The sequence below is a fragment of the Danio rerio genome, chromosome 4 (genome assembly GCF_052040795.2).
Source record: "Danio rerio strain M-AB ecotype USA chromosome 4, GRCz13ab, whole genome shotgun sequence".
Lineage (NCBI taxonomy): Eukaryota > Metazoa > Chordata > Actinopteri > Cypriniformes > Danionidae > Danio > Danio rerio.
In genome coordinates, this window is record NC_141024.2 from 53,380,099 (window position 1) to 53,399,587 (window position 19,489).

Sequence of the window (19,489 nt, forward strand, 5' to 3'; positions counted from 1 at the left end):
AAAAAAAAACAAACCCGCCATCCCACAAACATTGAATATTAGAAGTGTTTTCACATCTTTAACTCGGGGACCTTAAGTACACCATCTGAGGCTCTGCTAAAAAGTTTTATGAGGTTTGGCAGCCTTTCCTATCCCACATTGAACGCTCAGGGGTTATTATATCCTAAGTGAGAGTTTATCCCAAATTTCTTAATTTGTTTTATCTATTTTATTTATTTATTTATTTGACTTATTTTTTTTTCTCTTTCTCCCTTTTTCTTTATTGGGTGTGAGTATTTCTGTATCTATGTACCATGTAAATTTTTTGTTCAAATGTGTGTTGTGGAAAAATTTAAGACTTTTGAAAAATCAATAAAAACATTTGAATAATAAGAATGTAAGCAGTACTAAAAATAGTTTTTAGAATGAGTAATAATCCCATGAATCTAGTTACAGTGCATGTCCCTGTCGAAGGTCTGTGAATTTAAGCTTATTATTCACTAAAGAAGGACAAGCCATTCTCGTAAGTGACTTTGTTCTTTGTGTGACTGAAATGTAAGCAATAGCTGTTTCCATCCAAAATTGCAAATTAAATTTATTTGCAAAACTGGAATATCACATAAAAGATGTGCGAATAAAGCAGCGTTTCCATCCAATGAATCAAAGAGAACAAAATCGTTACTTCCTTATTAACTGGCGCCAAATATCAACAGTAAAAACTGAATTCACAGTGGTAGAAGACGCTACATAAATCTTTTTTGTACTTAATAAATGACTTTTACCTCAGAGGATAATGCCGACACACAATGAACACGTGGTGACGTTTGAAGCCATGAGACATTTGAAAAACGTTGAGGTGGTATACCTTGAAAAGGGGTATCGTCCCATGCCTAAGCAGCAAAAATTAATTCTTAAAAAAAAGTCTCAAGCAAAAAGATTCCAATAGCGCCGCCTGCTGGTACATGAAGAATATGGTTAATACTGATGAACTTCACACTCAAATGTTTGCACATCATCAGCATGCTGATTTTCTTCATTTCTTAAGCAGCAAAAGATATTTTTACACTAGTTTATTGGCCAGTTGTAGTCAGTGCAATGCTAAACATTATCTTTTTGTCTCATGTCATCCCAACATCATCATATAGTTTAAAATACTGTACAATGTTTTATAATAATTAATTGTTTTAGTGTCCATTTCATTCAGCATATTTCATATTAAGGGCATCCACGTTTTCTGACATAGTTTTAATTGGGGTTTCTGCAGGTTTCACCAAGTTAAATTTAAGATGTTTTAAGACATATTTAAGACCATTATGAATGAAATTTTAGACTAAGGAATTTTTCAAATGCCCCAGATGAAAAAGATTTGTATTTGTCCTCTCAAAAAATAGTATAATTTAATGCATTTAATAATAAAATAATAATTGAATAATAATAATATTTAAATATTTTTTATATTTCTTAGAAAAAGATCTTAAATATTGTGTAAAAACAAGAGAGCTCTACCTGTATCTACACACTTTTTTCTAAAATAAACTTTCTTCAAAATAAAAAACAAACGAGCAAACTAAATCTATGCGCAACAATCTGTCCAGGTCGATGTCCTCAGCAGTAAATTCATGGAGCACGTTTAAACAAATGTTATTGTAGGCAAAATAATTAAACTATTATAATAAATAGAGGTAAAATGACTTTTTTGAATAAAAAGTTTAACATTTATTGAGATAAATTGTTGGTGATTGTATGGGTTTTGGCCAGATTGGGTAACAAAACATGAACAAAGAAAAAATAAAGACTTGTATAAAAAAGATTTAAGACCTACAACACAACATTTCAGAAAATTTAAGACTTTTTAAGGCCTGAAATTTGGGTTTTGGAATTTAAGACATTTTAAGACACTGCAGGTTTTAAATAGGGAATAGCCCTGGTAATTAGTTAATATAATTATGATGTCATTCTAACTCAGTTACTATCTGTGAGAACTAGTAACAACTACTAGAAACAACTTTAAACCCATAAAAAAGTTGATTAAAAAAGGGGGAATTGTGATCAACGTGACATATGCAAATGGAAAGTATTAAGCCAACACTATCACTGTAATAGCAGATATCTTTTATGAGAATAGAATAGGTCAAATATTGTCAGCTCAGATAAACTTTTTAAATTGTTTTTATTTATTTTATATAGCGCCAGTGCTCATGGACGCTTTACAAACAGTAGGAGAACAAGAAATGCAATAACCTTAAGAAGGTAGAGAAAATGGGAGACTATTAAAACAGAAAAAGAATGACACGAGAACAAGTATGAAAGAAACTCATTCCTATCTTTAAATAAGTGCTTATGTGCAGGAGAACTAGGCAGCACACCCATGGCTGCAAGATGGATTTAATTTAGTATTCTTATTATTAAAATATATCTGAATGAGGATCAAATGACTGAGTTGGTTTTTGAGAATGAAAACCAACCTGTTTGTTCCTGCAGATCTTCATGCTTGACTCTGAATGTTTCTTCAATCTTCACATCTTCACTCTCCTCTTTAATAAACTCCATCTTTATAACAGTGTGGAGATCAGTCGCTTCAGCAGGAGTTTTTCTCTGTGTTTGGACACTTTATTCTGTTTAAAATGAACAAAACAATGAACAGAAACAAACTTCTCTTTAACATTTGCTTTAACAGTTTCTTTATATGAGAGTAATTAACAAAAACAAATCAGGTAAGTCTGAGCAAGAAACAATAGCCACAAATTAGCTGATTAAAACTAGTGACATAACTACATGTCAGAATAAAAACAATATTTATAACCAAATAAACAAACAAAAAACTGAATAGTTGTAAAGAAGCTTTTAAAAATGACTGAAGAACTTAATACAACGTTGAACTATGCATCCACACATGTTTACAGTTTATAATGTTAGCATTCAGATATTATTTGAGTGTAAATTCAAAATGTGCAACTCACCTTTTCTGTCTTTAATGAAGAAGTAGGATAAAAAAGGCCTCAGTGGGTTTTTCTTTGTAGTTTGTTAATAATCCCAATGTAAAAATCTACAATCGTAGTTTGTCCTCCAAAGTTGTTCTCTTACAGCTAAATAAGATAATGAATCCTCTGTCAGAAACACAGAATATATAGATGCAAACCTACTAGATGCTGAGCTACTGGATCTGGAATGTGATTGGATAAGACTCAATTGGCCCCCATTAATGCTGGTATAAAGATGCAAATGAGCAGTGGGAAGCAGTGAAGACTCAAGACACATACAGTGGGGGATGGGAAGTTCAGCAGCTTTACAAACCAGTTTTACAGAGAAATAATGATGTATTGGGAAAATAAGTTGACTTTAGCCATCATCATTTGTTTTGTTGCTGTTGTTTTGTAATTCTATTGATGGAAGCTTTTTTATTTTGGCTGCTGCATTTTGTAGTTAATGTTGATACACATATGTTGAGGTATTTTGATTTGAAACACATTTTAATTGTTTTTTTTCCCAAGCTGGTTTTTGTTTAAAGATGCAAATGAGCATTGAAGACTTAAACCACACTGATGTCTCAACACACACAACTACATTCACTTATATAATAGTTATGTAAGTGATACTATTATACTGTGATATATCATTATTCGTTAAAAGAAACAATTTCTAATCTTCACGGTGAGGTTTTATTTGTGTTAAGTTCAGTCAATAAAGTAATATTAGCAATGTTTTTGTCATTTATTTATCACTGAACTTGGTCTTTATGTGAGTTTAGAGTCCTTTACTTCTCCTAAAGCACATGCAGCTCATTACTGCTTCCTGTAAACTGTCAACACACTCAACAGGTCAATTATTTCTTTCCAAAAGTGTCTAAATTTTTATGATCAAAATGTAACTTGTTTCTGTGCCAATATTTTTTATCTTTCCTTCGTTTTTTAGTTGAACAGAACATGTGTGAGCAGCTCTTCTTTCCCGAAAGCCTCTTATTCACCTGATATGTAACAAAGATGTTTTTCCCTCTAATTATTACTTGTGTTTGTGCATACAAATATGCATAGACATTCACAAAAGCATATATAAGATACTCTGTGACAAAACCTTTTTTAACACAGTAAAGCGATCACATACTGTCCATTTTTTGCTACGTTTGGCCTTAGAAGATAACTGTTTGTACATTAATCACAAATGGATGAGACACACTGTAACTTCAAACTCATTTGTGTTAATTCCAGGTGCTGTGAAATGTTATGTACAAGCTGCAGAGGCAATCAGGTGTGAATAAAGTGCCATATATCTGATCCTGTCCTCCAGCATCTTTTTTTGCTTCAAATAAAGTTTTTTACACTAAAATTATTATAAAATTGGTCTTTTGTTGCTAATAATTTATTTATATTATCTGAAATATAACTAATTCTATTATATAGCTTTATCTCTTAACCAGGAGAAGGAGGGAAAATGCACTCACTCACTCAATGAAGTCGAATCAATGAGCAAAAAACAACACATTAAAGGTTACCAAGACACATATCACAGCAAGAGAGATCTGTTATGGTACAGGCACAAATCATAATTTTAATCAGAAACTTCTACAGCACAGCAGCTTCTAAATGCACCCACTCTGTCTAAGGTAGGCTCATATATATATATATATATATATATATATATATATATATATATATATATATATATATATATATATATATATATAGCAGCTGGGCATAGTTAATCTGAAAGCAAGTTCAGTCACACTAGAGTTTGTGCTTGCAAAATTCTTTCGTACAGCGCTGCAAAAAAGGTAACAAAGACTACTGTTATTTAAACATTTCTTTTACTGTTACAGTAAACATTCCACAATTTTCGCAACATCTTTCGACGTGCTGTCAATCATACTTTTATTCGACGTCCAAGTTTTATCTTCGGTGGATCACGGTAACACAGACTACTGTTATTTAAATAGTTCTTTTACTGTTACAGTGAACATTCCACAATTTTCGCAACACAGCAAGAAGGTTGCTGGTTCGAGCCTCATCTGGGTCAGTTGGCATTTCTGTGTGGAGTTGCTGTGGTGACCCCAGATTAATAAAAGGACTAAGCTGTGAAGAAAATGAATGAATATATGAGTAATATCACACGAGTATCAGTTTCTGTATTTCTATTTGTTGTAATGGCCAGTTGTTATTGCAATAAAAAAATGTATAAATAAATTTGAAAAAAGCAGTGCGATGTGGCTCTCGAGAACGATTGTCCCTCTACCTGCTGTTTCAATCCCCTGAGAACTTTGGTCTTCTTCAGAACGCAAATGAACACAATTTAGATGAAATCAGAGAGCTCCCTCATCTGTCATAGACAGCAAGAGTCCCGAGATGCTTAAAGGGTTTGACAGTGTTTTTTTCTGGAAAAGGAACAAAAAACATTGTCAAAACCTGTGACGTGACTTTAGTGGTTCAATTGTAATCGAGTTCCAAGAACATTTTGTGTGCCAGAAAATGTTTTAAAAAGCAGCCAGGTCCAAAGTAGGAGCTGTTGAACCATATAGTGGCTGCTTTTAGACCCTGTAGCTTATTCTCTATATTTGCATTCAGCAGAAGAAACTCAAACAGGTTTGGCTCAAGTAGTGGATGAGTAAATTACCGAATTGTAAATTTTTTATGTGAACTCTGCTTCTGTAAGTAAGGGTAAATGAAATATTATTTCTGAAGATATTGCTAAAGAATGGCAGGAAACGTGGAACACAGCTAATAAGAGACGACAATTCATTTGAAACAATAAGAAACACTATATAGGCCTATGAAGTTGTAAAAATAGAAAAGAAAATAAGGGGTCATAATTATGAGGATGTGATTTGGACTCAGATATTAATAAGTATAATGTGTTGTAGAAATGCAAGTCATCATGAACTGGATTAAAAAAAGTTTCTCAAAATTGTCTTAAAATGTTTAGATTAAACATTTTGATCAACTTTAAATACTAAAGTGTGTGTTTGTGAGAGAGATCTAATCTATTTTAATTTTTATGAATATTTTTAATTTGATCAATCTTTTTATTTTTATTTATCTATTTTTATTTTATTTATTTCTGTGTTTTTTCTGTATTTTATTTTTTATCCATATTTGTTTGCACTACTGCCCTTTTTGCACTGTCTTGTTTGTACGTAGTGTCGCAATATGAATGTACAGTTATTTGTCATGCCAATAAAGCACCTAAAATGTGAAATGTGAGGGCGAGAGAGCAGAAATAGTATAGAGTGAAAAACAAGAAAGAAATTTGTCATTAAGTCATGACTGCAATAGTAAGGGGCAAAAAAGCTAAACAAAAAGACTTTTATTTTGGCGTGGTGTGTGACGTCATCAGGTGGCGCCGCTTCAGCGCTTTGATTCAACTGGTGAAAGGTTTGTGTTTTTAAATGTTTACGGATAAAACCCGATTTAATTAAAGTTTTAGTTTTTTCATCCGATGCTAAATTATGTATCCGCTGTTGGAAATATTATTTAAACCATTTATACAGCGTAGTACTATTTTATTCTCAGTAACCGAGGGCTTTTGTTTGAAACAGAAAAGTGTGTAATGCGAGTTTTAAAATAGAGGTAAAGTTGGTTTTATATTCGCACATCAGTTCATTTAGAAGTCTCTATATTGTTTACCATGTGACTTTGAATATTTGATCTGAATTAGCATGCAAGTGTGACTTCTAAACAACATTAACACTATTTTTTTTGACTGAACAATGTTGTAACGTTACTTTGATAGTCATTTGCTGCTAATATGATTTCAATGTTTAGAGTTTGCAATGAATACTTTTATGAAATTATATTAAATATTCAATCAAAATTAGCCTGCCAGTATGACTATAAATCAACATTAACACTGTTTATTTGACCATGAGAAATGTTGTACTTTGATAGTCATTGGCTGCTAATATGATTTCAATATTTAAATTTTGCAAATAATACTTTTATGAAATTATATTATTAAAGGGAAAGTCTTAATGTGCCAATATAAAACCAACTTTACCTCTATAATGCCAGTGACCTGCGACCCCCACAGTCATTTATTTAGCAGTCTCTATATTGTTTACCATGTTACTGAAAATATTCGGTCAGAATTAGCATGCAAGTATGACTTCTAAACAACATTAGCATCTAATTGATTAATTTACTGTAACCAATGCTGTCCTTTGGTAATTATTAGCTGCTAATATGATTTCCATATTTAGAGTTTGCAAATAATACTTTTAGGAAATTTTATTATTAAGGGGAATGTCTGAATACCAAAATATAAAACCAACTTTACCTCAATTATCTATAGAAGTAAAGTTTGTTTTATATTCAGATATTCAGACATTCCCCTTATGAATATCATTTCAGAAAAGTATTCAAACAATAGCCACAAATGAGCTGATTAAAACTAGTACTCCATTTCATAGAGATAGGTTGGTTTTATATTCGCACATTCTGACTTTCCCTTTAATAATATAATTTCAGAAAAGTATTATTTGCAAACTCCAAATAGCAAAATAATATTAGCAGCCAATGACTATTAAAGTGCAACATTGTTCACAGTCAAATAAACAGTGTTAATGTTGTTTTCAAGTTACACTTGCATGCTAATTCCGATCAAATATTCAAAGTAACATGGTAAACAGCATAGAGAATTCTAAATAAACGAATGTGTGAATATAAAACCAACAATACCTCTATGACCCCTCACTTTGAGAACCACTGTTTTAAAGAAACGTTTTACCTGATCTCTTTTTGTTAATTACTCTCATTAATAGAAACTGTTGAAGCAAGTGTTGAATTTTGTTTCTGTTCATTGTTTTATTATTTTAAACAGGACATTTATTGTTTTGTTCATTTTAAACAGGATAAAGTGTCCAAACACAGAAAAAAACTCCTGCTGAAGCGACTGATCTCCACACTGTTATAAAGATGGCGTTTATTAAAGAGGAGAGTGAAGATGTGAAGATTGAAGAAACATTCACAGTCAAACAGGAAGATCTGCAGGAACAAACAGGTTGGTTTTCACTCTCAAACACCAACTCAGTTATTTGATCCTCATTCAGATATATTTTAATGATAAGAATACTAAAATAAATCCATCTTGCAGCCCTGAGTGTACTGTAGTTCAAACATGACTGATTGATCTGATTTTACGCGTCTGTATTTATGCGGAAAAACCATCTTTATGGATGTGATCTCTCTCTCTGATATGGATGTGACAGATTGCCACTTGTGTGACTATGCTAAATCAAGTATAATAGTTTGAATACACAGATAGATACATTTTTGAGAAGTTTTAAAGCATTGTAAAACTTTTTTTAATGGCAAGTTGACGTTTGCAAACAATTGCTCATGTATACCTTTTTTTTTTAAGGAAAGAAAAGTCTTTTGAGGTCTAACCATAAAGGACATCCATGCAACGATCAAAGGGTGTGTGACCGTCACTTTACTGCAGTTGCAAAAATACCAGCGTGTTCCCTATACACTGGTCAGGGTTAGGCCCCTGGGCACAATGTCTTGTAGGCCCCCTATACAGTATACCATAGTTGAATAAAAAAAATAAGATTAATATAATATTTGTTTTAAAAAAAATGTATCTGTAATGTATTGCCCCCATTTTTTTTTAAATAAATGATATACAGTACATTTATTTCTAGTCTACAAATATTTAAAATTTTTAAGCATTTAAAGCACACTTTGAAAAAAAAAAAAAAAAAATTATATATATATATACTAATACAACTAGGGGAAATTAATGGATTTTAATATGCTTGTTCAAGTTCACTGGAGCACTACTAACATTTATTTTTAAGGGTATTTATAATGTATGAATTCTACAAACTTATAATGCAGATGATTTGAATAAACATCTCTCCAATCCAGTTCGAGGAATATGAATCCTCCATAATATACACACTTATTAATGATTCCTACTTCTCTCACTCGTTATGTGGAGCATACAAAGTGCGGACGGACGCCTGGGCCCATTGCTTAATCCGGCCCTCATTGTTTAAAGTACCAATTAGTCATTCGGTGGTCATTTCACTGAAGCACGATGATTCAGCAAACGTTTTATTGACAGTACGTCGAAAGATGTTGCGAAAATTGTGGAATGTTCACTGTAACAGTAAAAGAACTATTTAAATAACAGTAGTCTGTGTTACCGTGATCCACCGAAGATAAAACTTGGACGTCGAATAAAAGTATGATTGACAGCACGTCGAAAGATGTTGCGAAAATTGTGGAATGTTTACTGTAACAGTAAAAGAAATGTTTAAATAACAGTAGTCTTTGTTACCTTGATCCGCCGATGATAAAGTTGTTCGTCGAATAGCAGTATGATTGACAGCACGACGTCAGAGGCAAAAGAGGCGTGGCTTTCATTTTATGATAAGAATTGGTTTATTAACTAGTAATAGCATTTTTTTAACCGATCATTTAACTCCTCTAAGCAAAGAGCAAGTGCATTTAACTTACGACTGAAGGAGAAGACTGAGCAGAGTTGATCCATTGTATAGATCAAGACCGTTATTGATCATTTATTTTATAAACTGCACCACAATGAAACGGCAAGTGACATTAAAGTTGGGTGATAAAAAGACATTTCCTGCCCTCTAGTGGACAACGTTTGAAACGTTCAGACCCAACCGCCAGACTGCTTTTACTCATTCTAATTTTAATTGTACATCTATACTCACACATATACATACATATATATATGTATGTATACATATATATATATATATATATATATATATATATATATATATATATATATATATGTGTGTGTGTGTATACACATGTGTGTGTATATGTATATATACACATATATACATATACATACATACACACACACACACAAATATATACATATATATATATACATACATACATTATATATATATATGTATGTATGTATATATATATGTATATATTTGTGTGTGTGTATGTATGTATATGTATATATATACATATACACACACACACGTGTATACACACACACATATATATATATATATATATATATATATATATATATATATATATATATATATATATATATATATATATATATATATGCATACACACACATTTTTTTATGTGGTTTTAAAACTTGAGCATCTTGGCTTTCCATCAAGCATTTTAAAAATATATATATATATTCTGAGATGCGCATAACAATTAATGGAGACATTTTCCAGAATGTAAAAACTCAATACAACACAGAATTGTCTTAAACGTTTATTTCAACATAACATTTTTGTTTTTGCATGCAGAATAAGATTTTAACAAAGTTTAAACAGACCAATACTATCCAGCTACAGGCCCGCAGAACCACACACGTTTCAGGCACACACGATCTAAGCAAACCATATATGGCTACGACGGATGTTAATGCTTGGACATTATCTACTTCTATATATATAAATTTTATCTCTCTCTCATTATATATATATATATATATATATATATATATATATATATATATATATATATATATATATATATATATATATATTTTATATATTTATATATAATCTATATCTATAAAGATTTATATCTATATTATATATATATATATATATATATATTTATATATTATATTATAATATATATATATATATATATATAATACATAAATAGATATATATTATATATATAATATATATATATATATAAAAGATCTATCTATATATATATATATATATATATATATGAGAGAGACATAATCAGTTAAGATATTCAAATTATAACTATATTATATATTGTTTACATGATTAACTATAGTAATTAATTTTAATGTGACACATTATTGTTTGTTTTTATAGTTTACAACAAAGCAATTTTAACCAAGCATGATAGATCCTGAATTAGTTTATTACACTTAATCAGTTAAGATAATCAATGTATATCAATTAATATTAGATCAATTAACATTATATATATATATATATATATATATATATATATATATATATATATATATATATATATTAAGGGTGGATCCGAACCCGAATACGGTATTCGGAAAGGCACGAATAGCGTGTTTTTACGAATACTTATTTCGAACAAATACTTGAAAAATTATTTGTATTCGGGAGCAAGAAAAGCATTACATCAAAAGGCAGCGTTTCCTCCTGAGACCACAGTGCGTGAGTGAGAGAGAGAGCGAGAGAGAGAGCGAGAGAGAGAGAGGCGCTCAGTCGGAGGGCGGGGCGGAGGTAAAAGGTCTCTCTCTGGCACAAGCTTCTCCACAGCAGCAGACAGAGAAGGCTCGGCTGAGCGAAAAAAATACATCTCTGCATCACTATTTTTGTTAAATAGATTTTTGTACCTTAATTGGGTTCCAGATGCAGTTTATAAACTTGTAGCGGAGTTTGTTCGGGATTTTCCATTACGCTGCATTTTTGAAGTTTGCAATTGGGTGCTCTGTTTACGCAACATTAGCTCTGTTAGCGCGGTAATTTAGACAATAGACTGTTGACAGAGTAACGTTAACATTCGTTTATAAAGGTTTAAACGATACTTTTGCAGTTGTGTCGAATAGTATGCACTTATGGGAGTTATATGATACGTCTAAATAAGTCTTTTGCAGACAGCAAGATATATGCTATAGGCTAGTTAACCTTAGCATAGCTTCCCGTCACTTTTTATTAACTTGAAACTCCTCAAATACATTTGGGCACCATGAAAAAGAGTGAGACTGCTTCTGAGCCATTTCTTGGTCCTCCACCAGTAAAAAAAATAAAACTTCATGTTCTTTGTGGAAGCATCTTACAGTCAGTGCTGCTGCAGATAAAACAAACTGATACTGTATAATGTGTGCAAAAGTGAAGTCAGCAGAGGCAGAGATATTAAACATCTGTCAACATCTTCTATGCATAATCTGATTAAATCATTCATTTTCTTTTCGGCTTAGTCCCTTTATCAATCTGGGGTTGCCACGGTGGAATAAACCACCAATTTATCCAGCATATGTTTTACGCAGTGGCTGCCCTTCCAGCTGCTACCCAGCACTTGGAACATCCATACACTCCCTTTCACACACATACAATAGGGACAATTTAGCTTACCCAATTCACCTGTATTGCATGTGTTTAGACTGGGGGGGAAACCGGAGCACCCGGAGGAAACCCACACCAACATGGGGAGAACCCAGTCAGGGCTCGAACCAGCAACCTTCTTGCTGTGAGGCGACAGTGGTACTCACAATGCCACCGCGCAACCTTCTATGTAATGTATTATCACATGCACTAAAAGCATCCTCTCCTGATACTGTCTGTGAACCCCCCACAAGCATCAATCCCCTCAATCAGCACAGCTATGCCCTGCTAAATCCTCCACAAGCACCAAACCATCAACACAGCCACATTCTGCCCCAGCAAGTCAGTTTCAAACATAAAAAAGTAAAAAAAAAAAAAAAAAAACTTTGTGTCTGTTTTGTGGCTGGCAGATGACAATAGCAGGGCTGTATCTTTTAGTATTATATAGAATACTTTTGTTCTGCCAGATCTCCCAGGCAGGGTTTATTTAGATTTATTTAGTTAATATTAGTTTTTGGAATTCTGTGCATTGGAAAGAAGTTCTTTCAGAAGAAGAACAGTTTTTTGAAGTATTATTTGTTTTTATTCTGTCTATTCAGTGTCCTTCAACAAGAACGGTGGTGGTGGGGTTCATAATATTCACAATGGTATTTTATTAGTTGTTGGTTTAACCATGGATGAGATAATGGCTTCTATGTTATTTTCTTTTCAATGACATTTCTTGTCACATGTTTAAAAACAACAGCCAATATTGCATGTCTATAATTTATATAATGGGTATAATTAAACAATACTTTCACTATAACGTAAATTAGAAGTGTAATAGAAAAAATATATATTTTTGCGCCATTTTTAATTTTACTCGAATACAAATACAAATACTTTTCCCCCCTCAACAAATACAAATACAAATACCGGCTGCTCCGCACATCCCTAATATATATATATATATATATATATATATATATATATATATATATATATATATATATATATATATAAAGATCTATATATATAGAGACATAATCAGTTAAGATATTCAAATTATAACTATATTATATATTGTTTACATGATGAACTATAGTAATTAATTTTAATGTGACACATTATTGTTTGTTTTTTATAGTTTACAACAAAGCAATTTTAACCAAGCATGATAACATTAAGATCCTGAATTAGTTTATTACATTTAATCAGTTAAGATAATCAATTTATATCAATTAATATTAGATTTATATATATATATATATATATATATATATATATATATATATATATATATATATATATATATATATAATATATATATATATATATATATATATATAAATAGATATAAATATATTATATATATATATATAATATATAAAAAGATCTATATATATAGAGAGAGACATAATCAGTTAAGATATTCAAATTATAACTATATTATATATTGTTTACATGATTAACTATAGTAATTAATTTTAATGTGACACAATATTAGTTTGTTTTTTATAGTTTACAACAAAGCAATTTTAACCAAGCGATAATGCTCCCAATGACTTAGTTACCACACATAGTTTGCCTAGATAGTGTGCCTGAAACGTGTGTGGTTCTGCGGGCCTGCAGCTGGATATTTCTCACTATGGCAAGCTGTTTTGGCATTTAATCTAGAACCCGTACTAGTATCTATTTTCATGTTACTAGTACTTAACCCTTGTACCTAAAAATTAAGCACAAGTAACATGAAAATAGACACGTGTACAGGTTATCGATTCAATGCCAAAACAGCTTGCCATGCACACGTTGTCGTCTTTGACGGAAAGAGGAAAGGAGAGAAAAAAAGAAGAAGAAGAAAATAAATAAAAAGGAGAGTCCATCAGGATTTCCACCACCGCCTGAATTTTTTCCCGGGAACACTACTGTCGGGGTCCTGAATAAGATAAAAATGCAATTAGAGAAAAAGTGACTCAAAAACTAAACAAAAGTAATTAATACATGGTCTTCAGTTTTACTCATTGTTTCACAGTTGTACACACATTGTTTGCAAAAGTTTATTTCATGGCTGATAATCGGTCATGTTTACATGCACGTCACCCAGTAATAATAATAAAAAAATAATAAAATCCTTGCAATTAGTCTCCATGTATTACAGCAACACGTCTACAATTTGTAGTTGATAGCCAAGAGCCGATATGTGTGATCTGCGTGCACATGCACGCATCAGAGTCAGATTTGTCCCCGGGGTCAGATTTTAATACAACACCTGAGCACAGTTGACCTAATGAAAAACACAGTGCACAACATAAAGACAGTATGTGGCGGAGGGTTGAGAGCACCTATGCTGGATTTAGTGACTGGCGCAGGTCTCCCCTGCTGCTGTTTGCGTGCTGCTACAGGACGAACAACCCAACGAGTTGTGTAGCACGCTTGCATGGCAACTATTATGCTTACGCCTGTTTCACACCGCAAGCGTCAGCGGTGCGTGAGCAGCGCGTGTGTTTTCGGCGTCCATGTTAACAGATTACAGCTTTCATACCGCACGCAACAGCAGCGCGTCAGAGCGAGGCGTGAGCGTCGCCGAAGCAGCAGTGCAGCGATAGTTTCGGCGCTGGGTCTATTTTTGACGCGCTGCTCACGCTCAATTAAAGAGACAGTGCATTGATAATGACCAAAACACATTGAATGACAGTAAAAAGTAGCAATTTTACCCAATAAATGCGTTAATAATGTCAAATGGTTTATATATAGTCATTCAAATTCACTTAAAACGATTTAAAACGGCAACAAACATTTATTTAGGCCCGAACTACAAAACCAAATGTAAAACAATTTTAGTATCAGTTTTGCTTAAGTTGCACACTAGTGTTGTAGGAGAGGGAAAATAGAATATTTACGGGAATTGTAGTCCATAGCGAAGTGTATTGTGGGTAGTGTAGTTCGACACGCATGCTGGATGATGTGAGGTCGCTGTGTTCTGTGCAGCTGAGCAGAGGAAGAAAGTTTTAATCGGCTTTGTTTTATGTTCACTCGAATTATTCCTACCGGGTGCTGTTTGCACTGTGAATCTGACAACATGAAAAAAAGGAAAAGAATGGCATGCATTGGTTACTTTTATCCGTCTCATCATCTGCACAAGCATGAATTAACAAGCTGTTGTTCTGCTGCTGGACATCACTGAAGCGGAGAAAGTAACACTGGTTTGATCATGTATAAATATCATTATAACTATATTGTATAAATATGATTATAACTAGGTCTACAGCTACCTGATAATCAAAAAACAAATGACATGATATCACAGGCGATTGTCCTCTGACTGTAGACACTTCTCATATAAGTTAGCTTGAGAAGCATACAGTACTATTTGATCTATAGAATTTGTAAAATAAACATTTGCCGGTTAAAGAAACAGCATAGGAGGGGCCTTGGTGCAGATGAAAAGTTTAAAAAGTGTATATAGAGAGACATGGGTAACTTGATAGAATAGACAGAGATAGGTTGATCTCTGCAGCAGCTGCCGAAGAGCTGCGCGCTGCAGACGCAGCTGGTGTGAAAGGTAAACGCCTGCGTGCAGCTACTGCTCGACATACGCGCTGCTCACGCGCCGCTGACGCTTGCGGTGTGAAACAGGCGTTAGCCTTACGTCTCCGCACACCTATTTTAGAGCTCATTTTGGAGAAGTGCATTAAAACGATTGATGGAAACATCATGATTCACATAACTTTTGAAAATACGCATAATAAAACATGTGCATAACTGAGTAGGTTAAACTTTTATTTGATAAGAAAAGATGTGCATGAACTACGAAGGAAACACTTAACCAATTACAGTATGTGCATTAAAAAATGGTTTGTTAGAGATGATGATGAAAATGTGTGTGAATGGACAAACCGGCAGACTGAGCACACTGTAGAACATCTTAAATGTTGTTTTAGTCATTCTAAAATGCCTTAACTGTTTCAGTATTATTGTATATTATTAATTACCTCTGAGCGTCTGGAGCATGTCAAGATCTCCGTGTCTCATGGCTTCAAACGCCCCCACGTGTTCATTGTGTGTCAGCATTGTCTTCTGAGGCGCAAGTACATTTATTAAATAAAACATTATTGCCGCAGCTTCTTCTACCGCAGTAAATTCTGTTTTTACTGTAGATATTTGGCGCAAGTTAATCAGAAAGTGACGATTGTGTTCTCTTTGACTTGTTGGATGAAAACGCTGCTTTATTCGCATCTTTTAGGTGTTATTCCAGTTTTGCACAAATTTATGTAATATATTTGGATGGAAACTTAGATATTGCCTACATTTTTGTCACACACAGAACAAAGTCACGTACGAGAATGGCTTGTTCTTTTTTCATAAATAATTAGCTTAACCTTTGACATGTACTGTTACTAGATTAATGGGATTATTATTCTTTCTAAAAATTATTTTTAGCACTGCTTACCTTCTAAATGTTATCAACCTCTATCATTTGATCAATAAAAAGGCAGACACACAAGTGCACTGTTAAATCTATTAAAACTGATAAACGTGTATAAAAGTTTAGAAACATTGTATAAACGTCACACATTACATTACTTATTTTATTATACTTAAATATTTAAATACTTTAAATTAAAAATTATGCATTAACTTGAGCAGCTGTTTTCCCAGGCTAACTGTCTCTGTTTCACTGATGGTTGCTTCTTTTTAAATATATACACTCATATTTGCTATAACTTTGCATGAGCAGATCAAGTTCAGCTGGAGAAAGAAATGCTGATCTGTTTTTTTGAGATGTTGTCATTGTCACTCAAAACATCTGCGCTCCATTGATAATGTCTTTTTATAGTCACGGTGCGCGCGCTTAACTCTGAATTGGTCTTCTCAAAGTTGATTGATCTAACTCAGATCAGCTATTCTGAAACCAAAAAGTTTTTAATTTCTCTGTAAATCAACTCAGAGTTCAAGTTTAAACTCCGAGTTGTTTGAAACTCCTTACTGAAACAGGCCCCAGGTAAGGAAGTGAATGCCAATTGTATTTGTTTTGTTTTAGTTCAGAATATAATTCTTTTTATGTTTCTAGCGAGGTAAGGGGTTTGCTTATGAGTTAGAATTGTTTTGTTATATTAATTTCATTGATTTGGCTTCACTAGCGTCCCCTTACTCTTAAGTTGACCTAATTTTGTTTGATACTTTGTTTAATTTATTACTTTATTATTGTAAATATTTTTTTCTTATTGTATACATATTTGGGCATTATTCTGATTTCACTTTTTTGTACATTAAATCACTTTTGTTGTTTATGTCTTTTACTTTCACCCATCATCTTGTAACAGTACCACACCTTTTAAATGTTATTACCTTTACCCTAGACTAACATCAAAGAGGTAGTAACACAAATATAGGACTTCGAAAAGCTTACAGCACCTGGTATTGCCAGGCGGTCTGCCATCCAAGTACTAACCAGGCCCGACCCTGCTTTACTTCCGAGTTCAGATGAGATCAGGTATTGCCAGCATGGTATGGCCGTAAGCAAGAGAGTCTTTCAAGAGTTGGCTATTTAAAACAGGCGCAGCACCAGGGACCGAGCGCAGCTCAGCTGGCATCGACTCAGCACCGACAGAAACAATGCCCTTGAAGGCGAGAAAAAATAATGGCAGCGAAGCTGTGACACGGGGAAGTGTATCAGCTGCCAAATGAAAGACTTCGAAAAGCTTACAGCACCTGGTATTCCCAGGGGGTCTCCCATCCAAGTGTAACAGGTGTACTATATTTATTTATTATTGGACCAGACAATAAAACCAGAAGTTTACAAGGTAAGTAAAAGGAGGTGGGGGTGAAACTGAGCAATAACCAAAGACAAACTGAATTTTTTAAATACAAAAATAGTTTTACTTTAGATTGTATGAATTTTTTCCTTTTCGTATTTGTCTTAGTAAACAATACTTACATCAGTAACATAACTATTTATACACAACCCCAGGGTGCACCCACTTTACAATTATTTTAAATCAAACACAAATCACAATAAATGAATTCAAGTGAAAACAAAAGAAACCATAAAATAACACAAATAAATCAGTGTCGTTGTTCACTCTAAAATTGGTGAAATCAGTTCAATTCAGATAAAGTTCTGTTTTTTCCCCGTCAAGAAAATCAGTCCTTAGAGCTGCATTAAAAAATCGCAGTCTAATAAAGGTATTAACTTTTTGGCAAATTCTTACTTTATCCGGTGAAATGAGGATAAATTGAAATATGTGTACTTCACAATTTTCCAGGTCGACGTAGGAGGCTCGCCATCAATACAAGGAATCCAGTGAAACTGGGAAAATGTCCTCAGAAAAAAACCTGGCATGATCACAGACCAGAATATATAAATAAGTTTAATATGTTCAAAATAATTTCAAAAACATACAAATTATACAACACGTAGAACAAATAAAACACATACACACACATGTATACCATAAAATGAGCTAATATAATGGAATACCTGTCAAACTCACGATGTCTATATCACTCTATGGTCTTCTCACACACACGCGATTGCAAAATGGCGTCAGCGCACAGTAAACGCAATGCAACATGCAGTCTGACTTCAACACACTCTTAAATACACTAATACTTTTGCAGGTACAACTTGATTTAGTACAACTACAATCACTTTTAAACTGTTTGGGAATCTTAACATACTGTATTTTAATCTTTTTGTTCAAGTTTGCTCCTCTATTATTTTGCCAACCGGTCTCGTCTCTGCTCTCTCTCTGTGGCAAGCTGGAAGGGGCGGAGCTAACAACCCGCTCTTACGATTAGTTGTTACTTTACCTCAAACTACATTTGTATACATGAATTTTATTTTGTTCATCATATTTATAAAGACTTGTAGATATAATAATAATATGATTATACTTTAACTATTTCACTAGGGTTACATATGTTTCTGCAACTATTGTCGGTAAGATGACTTTCAGTTTTGCCATATGAACGACAGAGCATAAGAACGGCAAGAATGGGATTCGATGGACTCGGCCACCTCGTTATGTATGTACTCACTTTCCGGATATGGGCTGGACTATAGGATTTCTGTATGTATTTGCTGCTATTTTCGGTAAAGATGATTTTAAATTTTGCAACAACATCCTTCAAAACGACAAGAGCGTGCGAGTAAAACACCTTCCACGGAAGCACCAGGCTCTTTCAAATGCCAAAGCATTTGAACAACAAGGATGGGACTCTTCCACCTCGTCATGTATGTACTCACTTTCATGATGGGGGCTGGACTATGGCATATGTTTGTATTTGCAGCTATTTCCGATAAAGTTGACATAAAATTTTGCAACAAAATCCTTCAAAACACTGTAAGAGTGAAAGAATTTCTACAGAAACACTATAATCTCTCAAATGCCAGAACATATGGGCGACGAGGATGGGATTCGAACCCACGCGCGCAGAGCACAATGGATTAGCAGTCCATCACCTTAACCACTCGGCCACCTCGTCACGTACTATCCTTCTTCTATGGGGGAG

General features: G+C 33.2%; 3 protein-coding genes, 1 non-coding gene and 1 pseudogene across 6 annotated transcripts in view; 1 reads left to right on the forward strand and 4 right to left on the reverse strand.

Moving 5' to 3' along the window:
- Positions 1–3,079, reverse strand: part of LOC108183685 (uncharacterized) — a 301,560-nt gene extending 298,481 nt beyond the window's left edge. Inside the window, exons 1-2 of the mRNA XM_088650273.1 lie at positions 2,940–3,079; positions 2,445–2,594 (exon numbers count right to left, since the gene is read on the reverse strand). The gene's annotated coding sequence lies outside the window, so the exon portion shown is untranslated. The remainder of the gene's footprint in view (positions 1–2,444; positions 2,595–2,939) is intronic.
- LOC137490924 (uncharacterized) overlaps positions 1–19,489 on the forward strand; it is a 671,652-nt gene that overhangs the window by 538,229 nt on the left and 113,934 nt on the right. The window contains exon 2 of the mRNA XM_087248660.1: positions 7,816–7,965. Within this exon, the coding sequence (XP_087104786.1) occupies positions 7,881–7,965 (85 nt within the window). The 5' untranslated portion in view covers positions 7,816–7,880. The remainder of the gene's footprint in view (positions 1–7,815; positions 7,966–19,489) is intronic.
- The window catches only part of si:dkey-151g22.1, a 472,026-nt gene that overhangs the window by 405,729 nt on the left and 46,808 nt on the right, over positions 1–19,489 (reverse strand). The gene's annotated exons all lie outside the window — the stretch shown is intronic.
- Positions 17,378–17,496, reverse strand: LOC137494151 (5S ribosomal RNA; annotated as a pseudogene).
- On the reverse strand, positions 19,381–19,462 carry trnas-gcu (transfer RNA serine (anticodon GCU)). Its single transcript has one exon. It is a non-coding gene; the product is annotated as a tRNA-Ser (tRNA).